Genomic DNA, 21,330 nt, shown 5'->3' with positions numbered 1-21,330 from the left:
TAGAGAGGTTAAGAGGATGACATTTAGGCTTCACTCTGTGTACAGAACTTAAGGATAGCTTCTTAAAAGTACGTGGATTACAATGAACGGGGAGGGGATTAAAACAAAGAAAGCTCAACCACTCAGTCCAACAGAAGTGAGGGGAGGAGGGAAAAATAAGTGAATGAGAGCAGAAACGGCATGGTAAGAGAAAATAAGGCATGCACTTGCCTGTGTGGAGCTGAGAGTCCAACTGGGGAGATAATAAGTGAACAGGCTTTTAAGGAATCGTTATTAATTTTTCAATAGGCGTCATCATAGGGTACAATGGGAAACTATTATGGGAGCTGTGTTTTTAAAATTATACTTTTTAAAGAACCCGTTTATTAAGCACTTGGAGGTGCCAGGGATTGCAGCAGGAAACTTCCACATATTTTATTCCAAACAAAATCCCATATAAGAGGGAATGTAGTATCCCAATCTCGCAGGTAATGCAAGGGAGACTCAGAGAAGTGGCGTGGAGCTGCCTGAGGTCAGCAGCAAGAGGCAGAGCCATGATATGCATCTCACCCCCAAATCCCTTCTCTTTCTACCACTCCGTATTGTGGGATGACTTAAATAAATGGGTGAATTTTAGTGGGGGAAAAGAAACGGGGCTGGATGTCATTTTGAATGGAGACTCTCCCAGCCTGTGCTCTGTGAGCATGGCAGAGGCACCTTCCATTCTACCAGGGTATAAGCCACAGATTCATTTTGAACAACAAAAGAGCCAAGAGGCCACTATCGTGTGGGTCCTTTAATCCATCTGCCTCCAGAAATAGACACACTCTGAACAATCCACGACTCTATTTCTCTGAGAGGCAAATAAAAGAAAAGCACGCTATAAAGATGTGAGCTGCCGTTCCACACGCGGCGCAGAGAGCGGCCTCTCTCTCTCTGAGGTCACACTGATTGTCAATTAGTAAAGACAAAATCAAACAAAACAGCCACCTCCTTTATGAATTCAATGGAAAGTAAATCTGTGTTCCATTCATATGAGGAAAGTATAAACTATATATTTATATATTTTTTAATGTAAAGAAAGTCGTGTCTAGTTAGTATAGCTTTCCTTTGCCTTTCTCATGTCGATGAGCCAATCTGGACTCCTGGCTGAGGTTCTGCCTCCTTGAAGGACTCCAAATTGCATTATGTACTTGGTTTGTTTAAAGTAAAACGTTCTAAAATGATTACTCCCTTGCTTCCTTGAACTCCTCAGCTGCACCCACGAACCACCTCTCCATGGTCACGTGCTGGGCTGTCACAGACCGGTGCCCTCAGAGGCTCCTGGGGAATGCCTCTGTAACAAATGGTCCAAGACCGTATGCATTCTGAAGCCCTAAATAGGTTCTCGAGAACAACTGCCCTTGTTAGACACGTGCTAGCTGCCACTTGCTCCAGAAGTCAGCATCCGCTAGAGAAAGCATGCTCTCCCGCACCCCCCACCCAGCCTCACTACTTCTGTCTTCTGATTCGCCATGGGTTGGAACCAGCGAGACCAAATTCATTAGAAGTGGATTGAAAGGGGGAGTAGACCAGAGTCCCTCTCTCTATTGCATCTTTACTTGCTGAAATCAGCAACCCAGGGTCCATCTCACCTGTGACTACCTTCCCGAATGCTTTCCCAAATGTCTTTGACTAAATGCCAACTCTTGCTTCTCCCAACACCCCATGTGTCCCTGCTATGACACTTGTGACAAGCCCCCTTGTAGAATGTGAGCGTTCTTGCCTCACCCTACCTCCTGCTTGACAACGATCCCCTCCCTGGGAGTCATACCCTTGTGGCATCCCCTCCCGGTGAGTGTAGAACAGACTTCATGACTCATGCCTAACCACAAGGGAAGGCAAGATGGACAGGATGTCCTGTTCAAGAGGAGACTGGGATACAAAAAGACACGGCTTGTCTTGGCTGTCCTCTTTTGTTCTCTCTCCTCCTTGGAGCTCTCAGGCTGGGGAAGCAGACCATGTTGTGAGGAGCCCATTCAGAGAAGACAGAAGGCAGGGCACTGATGTCTCTGGCCAGTGAGGACCCACTAGCAGCCACTTGGGTGAGCTTGGACGTTCATCGTCTCCCACTGAGCCTTCAGCTGAGATTGCAGCCCCAGGCAACATGCCTTGACTTTGAGAGACCCTGAGTCAGAAGCAACCAACTAAGTCATGCCAGGATTCCCAACCTACTGAAACTGGGAGATAACATTCATTGTTTTGAGATGTTAAGTTTAGGGCAATTTATTATGCAGGAATAGATAATGAATACAATTCTTTAAAGACTAAAACAGATGAGTCTTCTACTTATCTGTAAAACCCTTCTAACACCTAGTCCAGAACCTCACACATAAAAAAAATTAATAAATGTTTATTGATCTGAATGACTGGCACAGTATTGACCTCCTCAACAAGTTTACAGTGTAATGGGAGGAACCGGACGGATTATCACACAAATACATGTACATTAACAACTGTAGCAAGTTCCAGAAGGGAGGGGTGTGTAGTGCTAGGAAAGCTCCTCTGAGAGGGGGATGTAACCTGGGCAGGGAGCTGAGGAGTGGGGAGGGATCTCTTGGAAGTGGTGGTTGAGCTGAGACCTGAATGAAGTGCAAGGCCACTAGGCAAGGATGTTTCAGTCATAAGTACAGGTTGCATATGGTATATGCAAAGGCCCGGGGGCAGTTGTGAGCATGAAAGAAAGTCAGGCTGATGGAGGGCAGGAGAAGAGAAGGTGCACAGGTGGTACAAGGCAAGGAGGCTTGCAGAGATGGGCAGGTCAGAATATATCAGCCTTGCCAGCCACATGAACAGTTTTGATTCTTAATCAATTCAGAGCAATTCAGAATCACCAACATATGTGAAGTGTGTGCAAACGTGTGTGTGTGTGTGTGTGTGTGTGTGTGTGTGTGTGTGTGTGTGTGCATAGAAGGGGTGGCTTGATCAGATTCATATTCCTGGCAGGTCACTCTGCCCACCCTGAAGACAATGGATTACAGGTAGAAAAGCTGAAAGAGCAGGCTTGTTAGCAAGTTGTTACACCAATCCAGACAGAATGTAATGGTCCTGATGGAAACAGACAGAAGAAAACCTATGAGTGGGCTCTTCAAGGATGAAAGTTAATACACCTCGGGGGTGGTGTGGGAATGGTGGGTATGATCAAGAGGGTATGAGGTGTGACTCCCACATGTCTGGCGTGCTCCCTCGGATAGTGGTGGTACAGTTCACAGAGGCTGAGCGCACTGCACAAAACCGGGAGTTGAGAGAGGACTTGGGGTCTGCTCCTAATGGGGAAGTGGATGGGCTTTTCATCACCAACACTCTAAGCAATCTATTTTGCTTCTTCTTTCCTAAAGGGGCATTTTCATTATTTTCCTAGTTCTTTGCTATATTCCAGACAGGAGCAATATTACAACACACCCGCTAGCCTCAGAACCTAGTGAACACACCCAGTAATGTATGAATTTCTGCCCATGAGGCCAATCCAACCAATGTTGCAGATACAACTAGAAAAAGAAATTCAATTATGACATGCAGGGTGGCCTTGTCCCAGTTGCTCCTTGAGTAAGGAAGGCTGGGTCTGCTGGACGCCGTGACTTCACCGCTGCTTCATCTTCACAATGACGGGAACACTTACTGAACGCTTCCCACGTGCCAGGCATTCTGCAAGCCTCCGGGCAGACATTATCTCTCATCCCACAAGCAAGATATACTATAACTTGTAGGGATGAGGATGCTCAAAGAGGCAAGGTCACCTCCCAAGGTGAGCTGGTGGAGGCAGGATTTGAACCTAGTCCACTAGACTCCAAAATCTATACTCCTCTGCTAACACCACCTCTTCTCTTCTTTGGATCTTTCTTTCAGGGTTGCTCTGCCCAGTTGGCCATCTTCTCTACAGAGTCAGTCCATTCCCATTGTCCAGACGGCCGAAAACACCAAACCAATATTTTCTTTTTCCATTCCTCCCATTCTGTTACTGAAAGACACCAATTAGGAATGGAACCCCTAATTCACCAAGCCCTCATCTCTGGAGTTGAGAACCTGTGCACCTGACATCAGCTGGAGACCCCACCTCTTCCGTGCTGAATAGGCAACGGTTAACACATAAAGCTACTCCAAAGGGACAGGATGAACTGGGAGACTCCACATTTATTCGATTTATTGAAGGAAAATGTTGTGCCTTTTAAAAGCATGCTTTCAAAAAGCAGTGAAGTAGGAAAAAAATCTAAGAAGAGCTGGTCACGATGAGCTTAAAATAACAAGGCTTTCAGGTGTACAGACACGCAAAGGACAGCCTCTGGGGTAAACCGCTGAGGTCTGCGCAGCAGAGAGCACTAAAGAGGTTTCTGACCGTGCAAGAGAGAGAACTCAAAACACCGTGCTTAGAGAAGGGTCAGGTGACCAGCAGCCCCACAAACTGCAAAGGATTTAGCTACATCTCTTGCCCTATGACCGTCATTCCAGGCCGGGCACTAGGCTGAGTGTGAGAAACAATATGGTGGGCACAAGTGGCAATATTCCTGCCCTCTGAAGCTGATGGAACACTAGGCCTAAGTTCTCTAAACCTGCACGGTCTCATCTGTAAGAGGATCATAAGAACCCTACAGTGAGAGGACCCTGGGGGAAGGAAATGGATAAGTGGCAAATACAAAATACAAAGGGCTGCTGGTAGCTGGCACAGTCACCATGTTCATCAGCTACCACTCTGCCGCCCGGTGGCAGGTTGGTCTAGTTAGAGAAGTCTTCTTGGATGAGTCTTTTCCCACATTGGCACCATCAAGAATCTCTTTAAAATAGTCATCATTTCTTCACTGCTCCCCCTCAGTACCCCAGATCTTAAATGTTGCTGTCTGTGCAACGGCATTAAGTATTCACTGTCTCACCGTTCTGTTCACTTAAAATATAAGCGTGATTAGCGTTAAAAAGGTAAGGTGGAAAAAATAGGTAAAATGGACTTCATCAAAATCTTAAGCACTGTACATCCAAGGATGCCATCAAGAAAGTGACAAGTAAAGATCGAAAGCTTTTGCACAGCAAAGGAAACAGTCAACAAAACAAAGAGGCAACCCATGGAGTGGGAGAAGATATTCGCAAATGACACTACAAAGGGCTGATATCTAGGATCTATAAAGAATTCCTCAAACTCAACACACACACAAAACAGATAATCACGTCAAAAAATGGGCAGAAAACATGAACAGACACTTCTCCAAAGAAGACATACAAATGGCCAACAGACACATGAAAAAGTGTTCATCGTCACTAGCCATCAGGGAGATTCAAATCAAAACCACATCGAGATACCACCTTACACCAGGCAGAATGGCCAAAATTAGCAAGACAGGAAACAACGTGTGTTGGAGAGGATGTGGAGAAAGGGGAACCGTCTCACCCTGTTGGTGGGAATGCAAGTTGGTGCAGCCACTTTGGAAAACAGTGTCAAGATTCTTTAAGAAGTTAAAAATAGAACTTCCCTATGGCCCTGCAATTGCACTGCTGGGTATTTATCCTAAAGATACAGATGTAGTGAAAAGAAGGGCCAGCTGTACCCCAGTGTTCAGAGCAGCAATGGCCACAGTCGCCAAACTGTGAAAGAGCCAAGATGCCCGTCAATGGACGAATGGATAAGGAAGATGTGGTCCATATATAATATGGAGTATTATGCCTCCATCAGAAAGGATGAATACCCAACTTTTATATCAGCATGGATGGGACTGGAAGAGATTATGCTGAGTGAAATAAGTCAAGCAGAGAGGGTCAATTATCATATGGTTTCGCTTATTTGTGCAACATAAGGAATAACGTGGAGGACATGGGGAGATGGAGAGGAAAACTGAGTTGGGGGAAATTGGAGGGGGAGATGAGCCACGACAGACTGTGGACTCTGAAAAACAATCTGAGGGTTTTGGAGGGGCAAGGGATGGGAAGTTGGGTGAGCCTGGTGGTGGGTAATATGGAGGGAATGTATTGCATGGAGCACTAGGTGTGGTACATAAACAATGAATTCTGGAACACTGAAAAGAAATTTAAAAAAAAAAAGAAAGTAAGTAAGAAGTCACAGAATGAAAGCATATTTTCCAATCAAATGTCTGATGAAGAAGTCTTAAAACTCAAGAGTTAAAAAACAATTTTAAGAAGGGGCAAAAGATGTCAACAGACATTTCTCCAAAGAAAAGAGACAGGCAGCAAATAAGCTCATGAAAAGATGCCTAACATCATTAGTCATCAGGAAAATGCACACCAAAAGCTCGGTGAGACGCCACCTCACACCCACTCCAAGAGCTACAATAACAAGAACAGATAGTAACAAGTGTTGACAAGGATGGAGAGACACTAGAGCCCTCGCATATGGCCAGTGGGAATGGAAAATGGCACGGCCACTGTGAAAACAGGTTGGCAGTTCCTCAAAGAGTTAAATGCAGTGACCATACGACCCAGCAGTTCCACAAGGAGGAAACAGCCAAGAGCACTGAAAACACGTTCACACGCGAACTCGTACACAAACGTGTGCAGTGATATTCGTCACAACACAGTAGTCAAAGATGGAACCAAGACAAACGTCCAACACTGAACAACGGATGGACCAAACGTGGCACATCCATACGAGGGAAAGGAAGGAAGCGCAGGCGTGTGCTACCCCATGAACCTTGAAAACACGGTGTTCAGTGGAGGAAGCTGGTCACAGACCACATACGATATGCTTCCGTTCACACAAAACGTCCAGAACAGGCAAACTGGTAGATACAAAATTAGATTCGTGGTCACCGGGGACTTGATGAGGGAAAATGGGGAGAGGATGGCAACGGGCATGGGTTTCCTCTGGGGGTGATGGAAACGTGCTAGAACTAAGTCGTGAATACACTTAAAAACGTACATGTTAGAAGGGTGAAATTTATGGTATGGGAATTCTCTCTCAATTGGAAAAAAAAAAAAAGTGAGCTGAGTGACTAGGATTCCTTCCAAAGCAATGAAATTTGACACGCTTGGAAAAGCCCAAGATACATGGAGCTGCCCTGTGACTAATTCTGGGACCTGGATCAGTTTTCCGAATCTCTCCATTCACTGGGGTCTTCATCTGTAAAATGGGATAAATGGGATAAAGATCAAATGGGTGATGTATGTAAGGTCATCAGCACATGGTGTCCCAGAGTCAAGTTTGCGTGTGTGCTCGCTACCACCATTGGCTCCTGAGGGAACAGAGAGAGAGCCAGTGCCCCATTCTGAATGAGAAGCCCTCTCCAGCCTGACCCTCCCCTGGGGTCCCCTGCCTCTCACCTCGGGGGTCAGCGCGTTGTTGTCCGAGGTCTGGCTGGACAGCAGGATGTGTGTGAACCCCTCTTCCTTCCGCACGACAATGTCCCGAAACCTACAGTTGCTTTCGTTCTGGCGGACGCTGTACCTGAGCCTCTTGTCAAAGACATAGTCCTTCTCTGCTTCCAGCTTCCTCTTCACGGGGCTGTGCAGGTTTAATCCCCCGTTGGTCAGAGCAGAGCCTTCCAAAATCAGATAAGCAAAGTGAGAAACTGACATGGGAACAGCCGCACGAGAGGGCGATCACAGCACGTTCAGATCGGATGTGGTGGGACCTCCGTGCACCCTCTGATCTCGGGCGGAGAAGGGCCCGGGGCTTAACGGCCTCATCTCCAAATCTGAAATAGGACGGAGAGCGCTCTCTGTGGAGGGCCCCGTAGGACCCTCGATCCCACTCCCACACACCTACCTGGGAGCCTCTACCTGTGCTCATGCGCATTTAGCGGCAAGGAACGCACAACTTCGAAAACTGATGGCCATAAAACCAAATAGACCAACGAAAACACTGCAGCTTTATTCATAATCACCCAAAACTGGAAGCAACCAGTATGTCTTTTCCTTGGAGAATGAATAAGCAAACTGGTACGTTTGTAACGGGGAGTATTATTCGGCCACAAAAACAATTCATCATCAAGCTATGAACGTACACAGATGAATCTTGGATGCGTATTGCTAAGTGAAAGAGGCCAGCACGATTCCCATTACACAGAATCAGTCAAAAGATCAGCGGTTTCCAGGGATCAGGGAGAAGAGGGGAAACATGGGATTCTGAGGCGGTGAACCGACTCTATAGGATGCCACGATGGTGAATGCCGGACGTTTAAGCATTTGTCAAAATCCAAAGAGCTTTGCCGCATAGACAGTGAAGCTTAACGCAAATTAAAATAAACACATTGACGAGACTGGGGGAGTCCAAGGATGACACGCAGCATGTGAGAAAAGAATCGAACTATATGACCAAAGTGTGAAACATCCTCACCAAAGGGGGTGGGAGGCCCTCGGCACCTGAGAAGCTCCAGGAATGACTGGAAGAGTTTGTAAAACTAAAGGCAAGATAGTCCACGGAGAAACCCTGTGCTCCAGCTGGTGGATCTGGTTCCCATGGATGGGAGTGAGAGTTCAGATTCTGACACCATTATCCACGTGTGCCAGAACTGAACAGTTAAAGGAATGGACAGGCAGATGCCAGGAGCAATGCTTCTCACCACTGGAGCGGGGCTTTACAGATAAGCTAGGGGAGGGGACCAGAGAGATCCGTGTGGCCGCGGACCCACACTGGCAGATACCAGGATGACCTCGTGAATCTGTAGCACAGACAGAGACAGTTACATTCGGACACAATGACAGGTACGTGTGTGCACACAGGGCACTACACACACGTCTATTTCCTCCACCTGTCAGCTGAGAGGACCCAGAACCACTGACACCCCAACAGCAGCGAGCACACCGAGGGCCCAGGTGTTGGTTTCCGATATCACGATCTCAGTAAAAGGAACCAGGATTCCCTGAAGGAACGGCAGATTCCAGGCCCGAGGCAGGAAACAAACAAGATAAGCTTGTGGTGGTGGAGAGGAAGGAAGTAGTTAAAAAAAAATCTCTGCGGTGAAGACACATGTCAGAAGGACAGAGGGGCCAACTGAAAGCGCTCCCGACGGTCAAAGTTGACCAACGTGAACAACACCACAGACTGGAACTGCATTAGAACTGAAGCATAAAATCAGTACCCGTGAGTCCGTACTGATGTCAGTAAGTGATCAAATCCATAAAAAAATAGATGAGAAGACACAGATCCGCCACGTAGAAGGATTCCAAACAGTGTCCGCAGATTCCCTGCCCGCAGGGAGTTAAGTGTGGCCTGAGCTGGTGACTTCCTTCCGCACAGCACAGCACGGAAAGCTGGGGGGCAGGGGTTGTAACTGGACGGTGGAGAAACCTGACTGGGGTAGATGGAGAAGGCAAAGTCCCCTCAACCAGGTGACGGAGACCAACAGCAACAGTAGTGAGTCACAGCGGTGGCATATGCCCTCAACACAACACGTGGTCGTCCAAAGACCTACAACCCCGTTTCTAGGCATGCAAAAAAGATGAAACGAAGCCAAATCGAGGAGCACTCTACAAAATACTTCATCAGTACATTTTAAAATGGTCAAGGTCCTCAAAAACCAGGAAAGTCAGAGAAACAGCACAGATCAGAAGAGCCCAAGGAGACCCGACAGCTCACTGTAATGTGAGATCCTAGATGGGATTCTGAAACAGACATTAAGCAAAAACTAAGGAAACCGGAATAAAGCAAGGACTTTGGTTAACGACAGTGTATCAGGACTCGTTCATCAACTGTAGCAAACACACCGCTCTTACGTAAGATGTTAATAACGGGAGGGAGCCGAGTGGGGCCCACAGAGAAACTCTCTGCATTACCTCCCCAATATCGCTGTAAGTCTAAAATTGTTTCCAAAAGTGAAGCTTATTTTACTTTAAAATTAAGTTAATCATCATAATTTTTTAAAACCCCACAAAACAGTCCTCAGGCCATTCCGACATGCAGGCAGGTTTGAGAACCCAGACCAGTGGTTCTTCCACTTGAACACGCATCAGGATCACCTGCAGACTGTTAAAAATCCACCCGCTGGGCCCCACCCCAAACTGCTGCTACTGCTTCAGCAACCAGGCTCTGAGACCCAGGGTCCAGACAAATAGGGGTCCTCCATCACCAGGCGCCTCCCTGATGCCCAGGTGTGCCCTCTGCTTGAAAGCTGGTGAAGGTCTGAAGATCTTGTTGAGGGTCCCCATTGCTGCTGGGGATGATAGGTGACCGCCCCATACAGGATGGAGCTGCCGGGAGGTAGGAGGTGGGGGTACAAGGAAACACAGAGAGGGACTTACTACCTGTTAGAGCCTCTCCTTTAGTTTTTGGTGGGGACGCTGGAACCCAACCAGAAGCTGGTCCCCTGAAGCTCAACCTGCCCCCTGCTTAGGGAAATGACTGTGTTAGCTGATCCTCTGAGAGCAGGTTAGGAGTATCAAGAAAGAGAACGTATTTAACGGACTTAGGACACAGTAAGCAATGAATGAGTGGTGGCTTCTACTTGCTTTATAATTGTTATTGCCTGGATCAGCACAAAGGTATCCCGGCAATATTTTCTGTATGAACCCTGTCTCCCAACGATACTGTCGTATCTTAAGGGTAGGACACTGTCACACACAATACAGCCCAGCATAGTACCTGGGCACCAAGAAGTTCCCGGGAATTGTTCTGTGGCCCCCAGAGCCTTGAGTCACCCTGCGGGTAGACTGAGATCCTCACTTCGCCTCGTGGGTCTCAGGGTATCAAGAACCAAGTCCAAGGCAGGGATCAGGAAATGATTCCCTGGATGGACCCCTCCTCCTGCACGCGGGGTCCCCACCCAGGTGGGTGCCCAGCCACAGAGGGGCACAGAAGCAGCAGGGCTTGAGTCATTGGACGGCTTCCCTGAAGTCTCCTCATTTTGTACTTTTCCATTACTCAAAGCAACTGGGCTTTGTCAAGCCCCACGACGCGGGTAAAATGATTCGATGAACTCCGGAAAGTAAACACGAGCATTTAATTAAAAGGCTGGTGTAGAGGGAGCTGTTTCTTCAGGGTTAACCTCAAAACCTTCGGCTCCACGGAAGAGCTTCCTAATTGGAGCTGGCCAGGGTTTCTGCAGAGCCCGGGCAGATCCGTGCCACGGCCTTGCTGGCAGAAGTTAGCGCATCCTAGCAGCTGCCCTCGGAGGCCACTGGCTCCCGCCTGGGAGAAGACAGAGGCTCGGGGCTTGGGCACGTCAGTGCCTTCCAGGTGTGGGAAAGTTCTGACCAAAATCCTCCCGCCCCAACCCGCCGCCCCCCAGCCAGGTCAAGGCACTAATTAACAATTATATGAGAGAGGAGGACGGGAGGCTTACCTTTTGTGAGTTCTGTGGGTCGTCTACAAATTTCTCAACAGTTCTACAAAACTGCTGGTCTGTGTCTATTTTGCCGGTAAGGAAAAGTGAATAAATGGCTGGAAGTCGCAGAGATTTCAAATGGGGGAGCCAGGGCTGGAGTCGGCGCTCCCTCATTTTATTTATTCATCTAAGATCTGATTGTTTTTCACCCCCTATGGGCCGGCTGGAGGCTTGATGACAGAGATGCAACAAAAAATGAGAGAACTGAGGTCCCTGCACTCAGACTTTGGGGACTCAGGTCGGGGAGATGAAAAGTCAACGAGTGAACTATTACCTAAAATTGGGACAGATGAGAAAATACTGAGTGACGTGACAGAGAGTAATGGGGACAAGGGTCTCTGAATTCAGAACCTGTGGTCTTCCTTCAAGAGCACAGGATAAAGCAGCCCTCACAGAACCATCTGGCCAAATAAACCACAAAACTACCTGAGGGAAACAGACCTGTTTGTTCCCTGTCGGGACACTGGGCTCACATCTCTGATGGTGACTTGGAAGCACCATCTTTGGGCCAAAAAGAGGAGAGCCTTCCTGAGGGCCCAGATTCCCATCTGAACCTAAGGGGTTAACATGGGCCCTGTATCTCCGGAGATGCCGAGCAAAGCCGTCCCCCGGAAACCCTCAGGTGCTGGCCTCACACCGAGCTGCCCTCGAGGCCTCTCCCCTGCTGTGGCATCATGCTTCCTGAATCTGTGGCAGGTTGACTGGGAAGATACCACGGGAAACAGAACATGCTGGAAGCATGGAAGCTGAGGGCTTTGCAGCCAGACAGTGTGGACATCCCAGCCCTGTGTTTGCTGACTGGGAGAAGCTGGGAAGCCACATGAGCTCCGGACCGTTTGTCTCCTTGAGGAGAAGATGGGACTAACACAGGATCTGCTTTTCAGGGTTGTTTTGAGTTCAGTTAAAGAACCAGCAGGAGATTAGCAAGCACCTGGCTCATCTCGGGCACTTCATGAATGTTAGTTGAAGGACCCCGAGTCACTCAAAAAAAAAGGAATTGACTGGTGAGTCTCTAAGCCTGAGACACAGACCCAGGCCAGGAAGTGGTATTCCAGGCAAAAGCGGGACAGACCGCCCCGTGAGTCCATAAATCAGGGGGAAACCCAACAAGGGGCCAGCCTTCAGCCCCCCACACTCCCTCCCATGAGCTGCGAGGCTGGGCGGCTCACTCACCCATACTCTGTGTCCCCATTACCCACGGGCGGCCCGGGAAAAAACACTCCTGCCTCGCCCGGTTGTTGCCAAGTAACGGGAGTGACGGCAGCCGCGCTCCTGGAGCACAGGACAGTTTCCTTCCTTTTTTCCACTTTAAACCTTCCCACGTTCCTCCCTTCGGAGTAAGTACAAAGGAGTTTTTGACGTTAAGAAGGTTCCATAAAATCACGCTCTGACATAGCTCCTTTGCTCCAAACACGCGGAAGTGGCCGATAAACACCAAGCTCACAAACAAGATAATCATCTCTGTGCGTGAGAGGCAGAATGTCGACACAAAACACTACGAGGGGCTGGGGGCTGGGAGTGCTGGGAAGGAGGCACAAACAATGTCCCACGCGACACGAGAGAGGGGACCCCCGGCCCAGGGCTTGAACCCAGGGGGTGGCCCAGTGAAGGCAGGCCAACAATAAGAAAACCACCAGCTGCCCACAGCCATAGGTTTTGGGGAGCTCCGGGCCAGGAGGAGGCAAACACAAACTATCGTTGGGGTGGGGGTCGAAGCAAAGAAAATCAAAACACAAATTTACCTCTTAATATGACCCCAAACACCAAAATTCCAAAGCCTGAAGACATCTAACGCTTAGAAACCTAGCCAACAAAATCAACCCTTGTGAGATGAATTACTCCAAAGAAGATAAAATGAGTATAATGGAAGGAATGACAAGGACTTTAAAACAGGAATGTTTCAATGCTCAAAGTGACAGAGGCAAGGAATAGAAAAACACATTTATTGAAAATGTGTTGAAGAAATTCTCAAACAAAAACAGAAGGGAAAAAAAAAACAAACCAAGGGTGAGGGTAAGGTAAAGACCAAATGAGAAGAAAAATGGCAAACAGGAGAAAAATATTTGCATATCACAGATAAAAGACCAAGATGGCCAAACTGTAAGAAGTTTTAAAGATGAGTCAAAAAGCCCCAGATTCCTCCTTTAACAAAGACTGGACAGAAGATATGGGCAGGAACCCACAAATATTACATGAAAATAGCCCTTAAACATAAAACCCCAACTTTCTTCAATAATGTAAATTAAAACTCAAAATTATGGAGTAAGAATTAAAATTATACCGAGATGCCATTTCTCACCCACCTGCTTGGCAAAAGTTCGAAATCCTGACACTACACTCTGCCAGAGAGGATGTGGGGAGTCGGGCATTCTCTTAATTGTGGGTGGAAGGCAAAATGGCATAATGGCAATGGAAGGGAATTTGGAACATGTGACAAAGCTGCTTATGTGCTTACTCTCAAGCCTGCAATCCGGACCTAGAAATGGGACATCAACATAAGCCTCTAACAGCACAAAAAAATATATGTGCCTACGACGACACCCTACAGCACTCTTTGCAATTGCAAAATATTGGAAGCTATCTAAATATCCAAGAGTGGGTTGGGGACATAAACTAGGGTGCATCTACACGATGGAATACTATGCAGCCATAAAAACGAATAGTCACTGTCTCTATGAACTAATAGGGAGGGGTTTCCAAAACATATCTTCATGTGGAGAGAGACAAAGTGCAAAAGTGCTTTACGTTTAGTGTAAGGAAAAAAGGGAAAGAGATAAATCTGATTTTTATTTTTCAGAAAGAAACACAGGATGAATAAACCAGAAGATGATGAAACTCGTTCTGCCGAAACCAGTGGGCACAAGTGGTTGGCAGGGAGAATAGAGCAGAAGGAGGTGGGGGACAGAGGACACTGTTCTGAGTACATCTTTCTGTTTTAAGTCTTGGAAGCAAATTAAAGTATGTCAAGAAAATACAATCAGGGAGGATGAAGAAAAATAAACTGAATGAGAACAGGAAGAGAGGAACTAATCTTATCTCAAATGAATAGCATAAGGACACTGGGGGAGGGTAGAGAACCAATATGAGTACTTCTGAGTGCAAAATTATGACTTACACACCCTCAAACAAACCTTGAACTCTTCCCAGTGGGTTTGTTTTCATACAGTAGAGCAATTCCAGAATTATTTTATAGGCAGTATAGGGTTAAGCCCATGAGTAGAAGTGTGATGTTGTGGACAGACAGGGTTCTCTCGATGGAAGAAGGGTCAAAATAAATATGGAATGGGGAAGGCAAGGAAGGAAATGCGTGCGAATGGAATGGAAGAAATTTGGACCATAATAGAAAAACTTGGAATATGGATCATAGATTAAATTACTACATCAATGTTAAGTTTCTGAAATTTATAACTGTACTGTGTTGGTTTAAAAGAGTATCCTTTTTCTTAGAAAATACCAATCCTGAATATTAAAGGGTAAAGAGGCATGATGTATGTAATCCATACTTATGGTTCAGAAAAAGAATAATAATATGTATATAATTTGTATAATCATTTTTACATAACTTATGAGTGTGTATGTCTGTATCTATGCATATGTGTACATATACATAAACATAAAGAGAAGGAGAGGGCAAACAGGGTAAAATGTTTTAAAAAAACGGATGAATGTGAAAAAAACCTCTTCATGCGGTTTTCTGTAAGTTTTAAAATGCTTTAAAACAAAAAGTCAAAGAGGAGCAAGATGGCAGAGGAGTAGGAGACCTAAATATCATCAGGTCCCAGGAGATCAGCTGGATATAGTCATCAAACCCTTCTGAACAGCTATAAACTCAACAGGAGATCAAAGAGAGGAGCAGCAATTCTAGGAACAGAAAATCAACCGGTTTCCAGAAGGTAGGATGTGTGGAGACGTGAATCCGAGGCAACAAACAGGAAGATAGATTGCGGGGGAGGGGCCGGCTCCCAGCAAGTGAGAGAACAGTGAAGCACAAAATCAGAACTTTTAGAAGTCTGCTCGACTGAGGGACGTCCCTCCAAAGGCTAAGCGGGGATGGAACACTCATGGGGACAGTGTGGTCTCAGGATCCACAGGGTCACGAAAAGACCAGGGGTGTCTGAGTGTGGCAGAGCTCCCGGGTATCAGAGCAGGGAAGCCTGCCTCAGAGTCAGAGCTAAGGACGGGGCTCTCCGCTCAGGCTTACATTAGACTGGGATCCGAGGCACAGTTGGGCCACTGCTCATCGGGCAGGGACCCCACAAAAAGTAGATCCAGGAAGACTCACCCTCCTCTGGGAGGAGTGGTGGAGGAGTGCACAGCAGGAATCTGCTGGGTTTGGGGACTCCAAATAGGGACAATGCACCAGAGACAGAAATGTTCGGTCACGAACATGTTCGGCCAGGTGAGCTCGGAGTGCAGTAAGAGACCTGGAGACAGGAGAGACTTACTGCTTTTCTCTGAGGGCACACTGAGGAGTGGGGCCCAGAGCTTTCAGTTCCTAAGGGACTGGAGATTGTGAGGCTGCCATTTTCATTCCTGTCCCCCCAGAACTCTATGGAAAGAGTTCAAGGAACAAAAGCTCCTGAGAACAAACCCCAACAGATTACTTAGCCTGGCCCCTAGCAAAGGTGGTGTAATTCCACCTCAAAGACACTTGAGAATCATGGCAACAGGCCTCTCCCCCAAATTAATAAGAACATCCAGCCAAGCCCAAGTTCACCAAACAATGAGAAAGACAGAACTCCAGAGCTAGGGGAAAGCAACATATAGAATTCACAGTACTTTTTCCCATGATCCTTTCGTCTTTCAAAATTAAATTTTTAAAATTTTATTTTTTCTTATTCTATTTTTAAATTTTTTCCTTTCCTAATTTTTTAAACTATTTTATCTTATCAATACTTTTTTAAAATCTTTTTAAATTTTCATTGTTATAGTCATATTTTATCCTGTCATTGTATTTAACCTTATTTCTTCTATACATGTAGGCTTTTTTCCTTTAAAATTTTGGGATACAATTTCTTCTACTAGATCAAAATGTACCCTAAATCTAGCTCATAGTTTTTCTAGTCTCCAGCCAGATCACATTCTTTCCCTTTTTTTTTTCCTCAACCAACTTCTGAGCTTATCAATTCCTTTTTTAAAATTTTCTTACTTTTCATTTTCACAGTCATATTCCATCCGTTCATCATGTTTACCCTTATTATTGTATATATATGGTTTTCTTTCTTTAAAATTTTGGGAAGTAGTTTCTTCTAACAGACCAAAATACACCAAAAACCAAGTATGTGGCTCTATTCTATTGACAAGTCTGATATATACATTTTTTTCTTTTTTTCCCTTTTCTTCTCCCACTGGTATAGGGTCTCTTCTAATTTGGTTAGTATATATTTTTTTCTGGGGTCATTGCTACCCTGTTAGTATTTTGTTCTCTCATCCATCTATTCTTATCTAGATAAAATGACAAGGCAGGAAAAACTCACCACAAAAGAAAAGAACAAGAGGCAGTACCAATGGCTAGGGACCTAATCAATATGGACACTAGTAAAATGTCAGAACAAGAGTTTAAAATGATGATTATAAAGGTGCTAGCTGGGCTTATATAAAGCAAAGAAGATATTAGAGAATCCCTTTCTGGAGAAATAAAAGAACAAATATCTAATGAAGTTGAAATAAAAAAAGCTATTAATGAGGTGCAATAAAAAAAATGGAGGCTCTAACTGCTAGGATAAATGAGGAAGAAGACAAAATTAGTGATATAGAAGATGAAATGATAGAGAATAAAGAAGCTGAGAAATATGGAGATAAACAACTACAGGACCACAAGGGCAGAATTTGAGAGACAAGTGATACCATAAGTTAAAACAGTATTAGAATAATTGGGAACCCAGAAGAAGAAGAAAGAGAGAGAGGGACAAAAGGTATATTGCAGCAAATTATAGCAGAGAATTTCCCTAATTTGCCAAAGGGAACAAGCATCAAAATCCAGGAGGCACAGAGAATCCCCTCAAAATCAATAAAAATAGGTCCATACCCCGCCACCTAATAGTAAAACTTACAAGTCTCAGTAACAAAGAGAAAATCCTGAAAGCAGCTCAGGACAAGAAGTCTGTAACATACAATGGTAGAAATATTAGATTGGCAGCAGACTCATCCACAGAGACCTGGCAGGCCAGAAAGGACTGGCATGATATATTCAGAGCAGTAAATGAGAAAAATATTCAGCCAAGAATACTATATCCATATAGGCTGTCATTGAAAACAGAAGAAGAAATAAAGCGCATCCAGGACAAACAAAAACTAAAAGAATTTGCAAACACCAAACCAGCCCTACAAGAAATACTGAAAGGGGTCCTCTAAGCAAAGAGAGACCCTAAAAGTAACAGACCAGAAAGGAACAGAGACAATATACAGTAACAGTCACCTTACAGGCAATACAATGGCATGAAGGATATGAAGGATAAGTGAAGGATAAATTCATATCCTTCAATAGTTACCCTGAATGTAAATGGGCTAAATGCCCCAATCAAAAGACACAGGGTATCAGAATGGATTTAAAAAAAAACAAGACCCGTCGATATGCTGTCTACAGGAAACTCATTTTAGACCCAAAGACACCTCCAGATTTAAAGTGAGGGGGTGGAAAATAATTTACCATGCTAATGGACATCAAAAGAAAGTAGAGGTGGCAATCCTTATATCAGATAAACTAGATTTTAAGCCAAAGACTATAATAAGAGAAAAGGAAGGACACTATATCATACTCAAAGGGTCTGTCCAACAAGAAGATCTAACAATTTCTAATATTTATGGCCCTAACATGGGAGCACCCAATTATATAAACCAATTAATAACAAAATCAATGAAACACATCAACAGTAATACAATAATAGTAGGGGACTTTAACACCCTCATCACTGAAATGGACAGATCATACAAGCAAAAGATCAACAAGGAAATAAAGGCTTTAAATGACAACACTGGACCAAATGGACATCACAGATATATTCAGAACATTCCATCCCAAAGCAACAGAATACACATTCTTCTCTAGTGCACATGGAACATTCTCCAGAATAGATCACACCCTGGGTCACAAATCAGGTCTCAGCCGGTACCAAAAGATTGGGATCATTCCCTGCATATTTTCAGACCACAATGCTTTGAAACTAGAACTCAATCACAAGAGGAAAGTTGGAAAGAGCTCAAATACATGGAGGCTGAAGAGCATCCTACTGAAGAATGAATAGGTCAACCAGGAAATTAAAGAAATTAAAATTAAAGAAGAAATTAAATTAAAGAAGAATTGAAAAAAATTCATGGTAACAAATGAAAATGAAAACGCAACTGTTCAAAATCTTTGGGACACAACAAAGGTGGTCCTCAGAGGAAAGTATACAGCAATACAAGCCTTTCTCAAGAAACAAGAAAGTACACAACCTCACCCTACATCCTAAAGGAGCTGGAGAAAAACAGCAAATGAAGCCTAAACCCAGCAGGAGAAGAGAAATAATAAAGATCAGAGCAGAAATCAATGAAATAAAAACAAAAAAAAAAAAACACCTGTAGAACGAAACTAGGAGCTAGCTGGTTCTTTGAAAGAATTAATAGAATTGATAAACTCCTGTCCAGACTTATCAAAAAGAAAAGAGAAAGGACCCAAATTAATAAAATAATGAATGAAAAAGGAGAGATCACAACCAACACCAAAGAAATACAATTATAAGAACGTATTATGAGCAACTATACACCAGCAAAGTTGACAATCTAGAAGAAATGGATGCATTCCTAGAGGCATAAAACTACCAAAGCTGAACCAGGAAGAAATAGACAACCTGAACAGACCCATAACCAGTAAGGAGATTGAAGCAGTCATCAAAAATCTCCCAACAAACAAGAGCCCAGGGCCAGATGGCTTCCCAGGGGAATTCTACCAAACATTTAAAGAATTAATACCTATTCTCCTGAAACTGTACCCAAAAACTGAAATGGAAAGGAAACTTCCAAACTCCTTTTATGAGGCCAGCATTACCTTGATCCCAAAACCAGACAACGATGCTATCAAAAAGGAGAATTACATACCAATATCCTTGATGAACACGGCTGTGAAAATTCTCTCCAAAATACTAGCCAATAGGATCCAACAGCACATTAAAAGGATTATTCACTGGACACCTGGGTGGCTCAGTTGCTTGGGCAACTGCCTTCAGTTCAGATCATGATCCTGGATTCTTGGGATCAAGCTCTGCATCAGGATCCCTGCTCATCAGGGGGTCTGCTTCTCCCTCTGACCTCCCCCGTCTCGTGCTCTCCCTCTCTCTCAAATAAATAAATAAAAAATCTTTAAAAAAAAAAAAAAGGATTATTCACCACAACCAAATGGGATTTGTTCCTGGCTGCCAGGTTGGTTCAACATCTGCAAATCAATCAATGTAACACAATACATTAATAAAAGAAAGAACAAGGGGTGCCTGGGTGGCTCAGTGAGTTAAAACCTCTGCCTTCAGCTCAGGTCATGATCCCAGAGCCCTGGGATCGAGCCCCACATCGGGCTCTCTGCTCAGCAGGGAGCCTGCCTCCCTCTCTCTCTTTGCCTGCCTCTCTGCCTACTTGTGATCTCTATCTGATAAATAAATAAAATCTTTAAAATAAATAAATAAATAAAAGAACAAGAACCATATGATACTCTCAACAGATGCTGAAAAAGCATTTGACAAAGTACAGCATTCTTTCTTGATCAAAACTCTTCCAAGTATAGGAATAGAGGGTATATACCTCAATAACATCAAAGCCATCTATGAAAAACCCACAGTGAATATCATTCTCAATGGGGAAAAACTGGGAGCTTTTTCCCTTAGGTCAGGAACACAGCAGGGATGTCCACTATCACCACTGCTATTCAACAGAATACTAGAAGTCCTAGCCTCAGCAATCAGACAACAAAAAGAAATAAAAGGCATCCAAATAGGCAAAGAAGAAGTCAAACTCTCACTCCTTGTAGATGATATGATACTTTATGTAGAAAACCCAAAAGACTCCACTCCAAAACTGCTAGAATTCATATAGGAATTCAGTAAAGTGTCAGGATATAAAATCAATGCACAGAAATCAGTTACATTTCTATACACCAACAGCAGGAGAAGAAAGAGAAATTAAGGAGTCGATCCATTTACAATTGCACCCCAAATCATAAGATACCTAGGAATAAACTTAACCAAAGAGGCAAAGAATATGTACTCAGAAAACTATAAAGAACTCATGAAAGAAATTGAGGAAGACACAAAGAAATGGAAATACATTCCATGCTCATGGATTGGAAGAACAAATATTGTGAAAATGTCTATGCTACCTGAACCAATCTATACATTTTAATGCAATCCCTATCAAAATACCATTAATGTTTTTCAAAGAAATTAAACAAATAATCATAAAATTTATATGGAACCAGAAAAGACCCTGAATAGTCCGAGGAATGTTAAAAAAGAAAACCAAAGTTGACGGCATCACAATTCCAGACATCAAGCGCTATTACAAAGCTGTAATCATCAAGATAGTATGGAATTGGCACAAAAACGACACACAGATCAATGGAATAGAATAGAGAGCCCAGAAACAGACCCCTAATTCCATGGTCAACTAATCTTTGATGAAGCAGGAAAGAATGTCCAATGGAAAAAACACAGTCTCTTCAACAAATGGTGTTGGGAAAATTGGACAGCTACACGCAGAAGAATGATCCAAGAATTAAAAAATTCATGGGAACAAAGGAAAATGAAAACAACTGTTTAAAATCTTTGGGACACACCGTCTCCTTACATCACACACAAAAACAGACTCAAAATGGATGAAAGAACTCAATGTGAGACAGGAATCCATCAAAATCCTTGAGGAGAACACAGGCAGCAACCTCTTCTACCTCAGCCATAGCAACTTCTTCCTAGAAACATTAGCAAAGGCAAGAGAAGCAAGGGCAAAAACGAAGTATTGGGACTTTATCAAGATCAAAAGCTATTGCAGAGCAAAGAAAACAGTCAACAAAACCAAAAGACAACTGACAGAA

The 21,330-nt window shown here is 44.4% G+C and overlaps 1 protein-coding gene across 1 annotated transcript in view; it reads right to left on the bottom strand.

The window, feature by feature from the left end:
• The window catches only part of CDYL2 (chromodomain Y like 2), a 161,574-nt gene that overhangs the window by 21,093 nt on the left and 119,151 nt on the right, over positions 1–21,330 (bottom strand). The window contains exon 3 of the mRNA XM_045988455.1: positions 7,276–7,493. Coding sequence (XP_045844411.1) covers positions 7,276–7,493 — 218 coding nt within the window. The remainder of the gene's footprint in view (positions 1–7,275; positions 7,494–21,330) is intronic.

This window comes from Meles meles, chromosome 19 (assembly GCF_922984935.1).
Source record: "Meles meles chromosome 19, mMelMel3.1 paternal haplotype, whole genome shotgun sequence".
Lineage (NCBI taxonomy): Eukaryota > Metazoa > Chordata > Mammalia > Carnivora > Mustelidae > Meles > Meles meles.
This window is presented reverse-complemented; position numbering and strand designations above follow the sequence as displayed.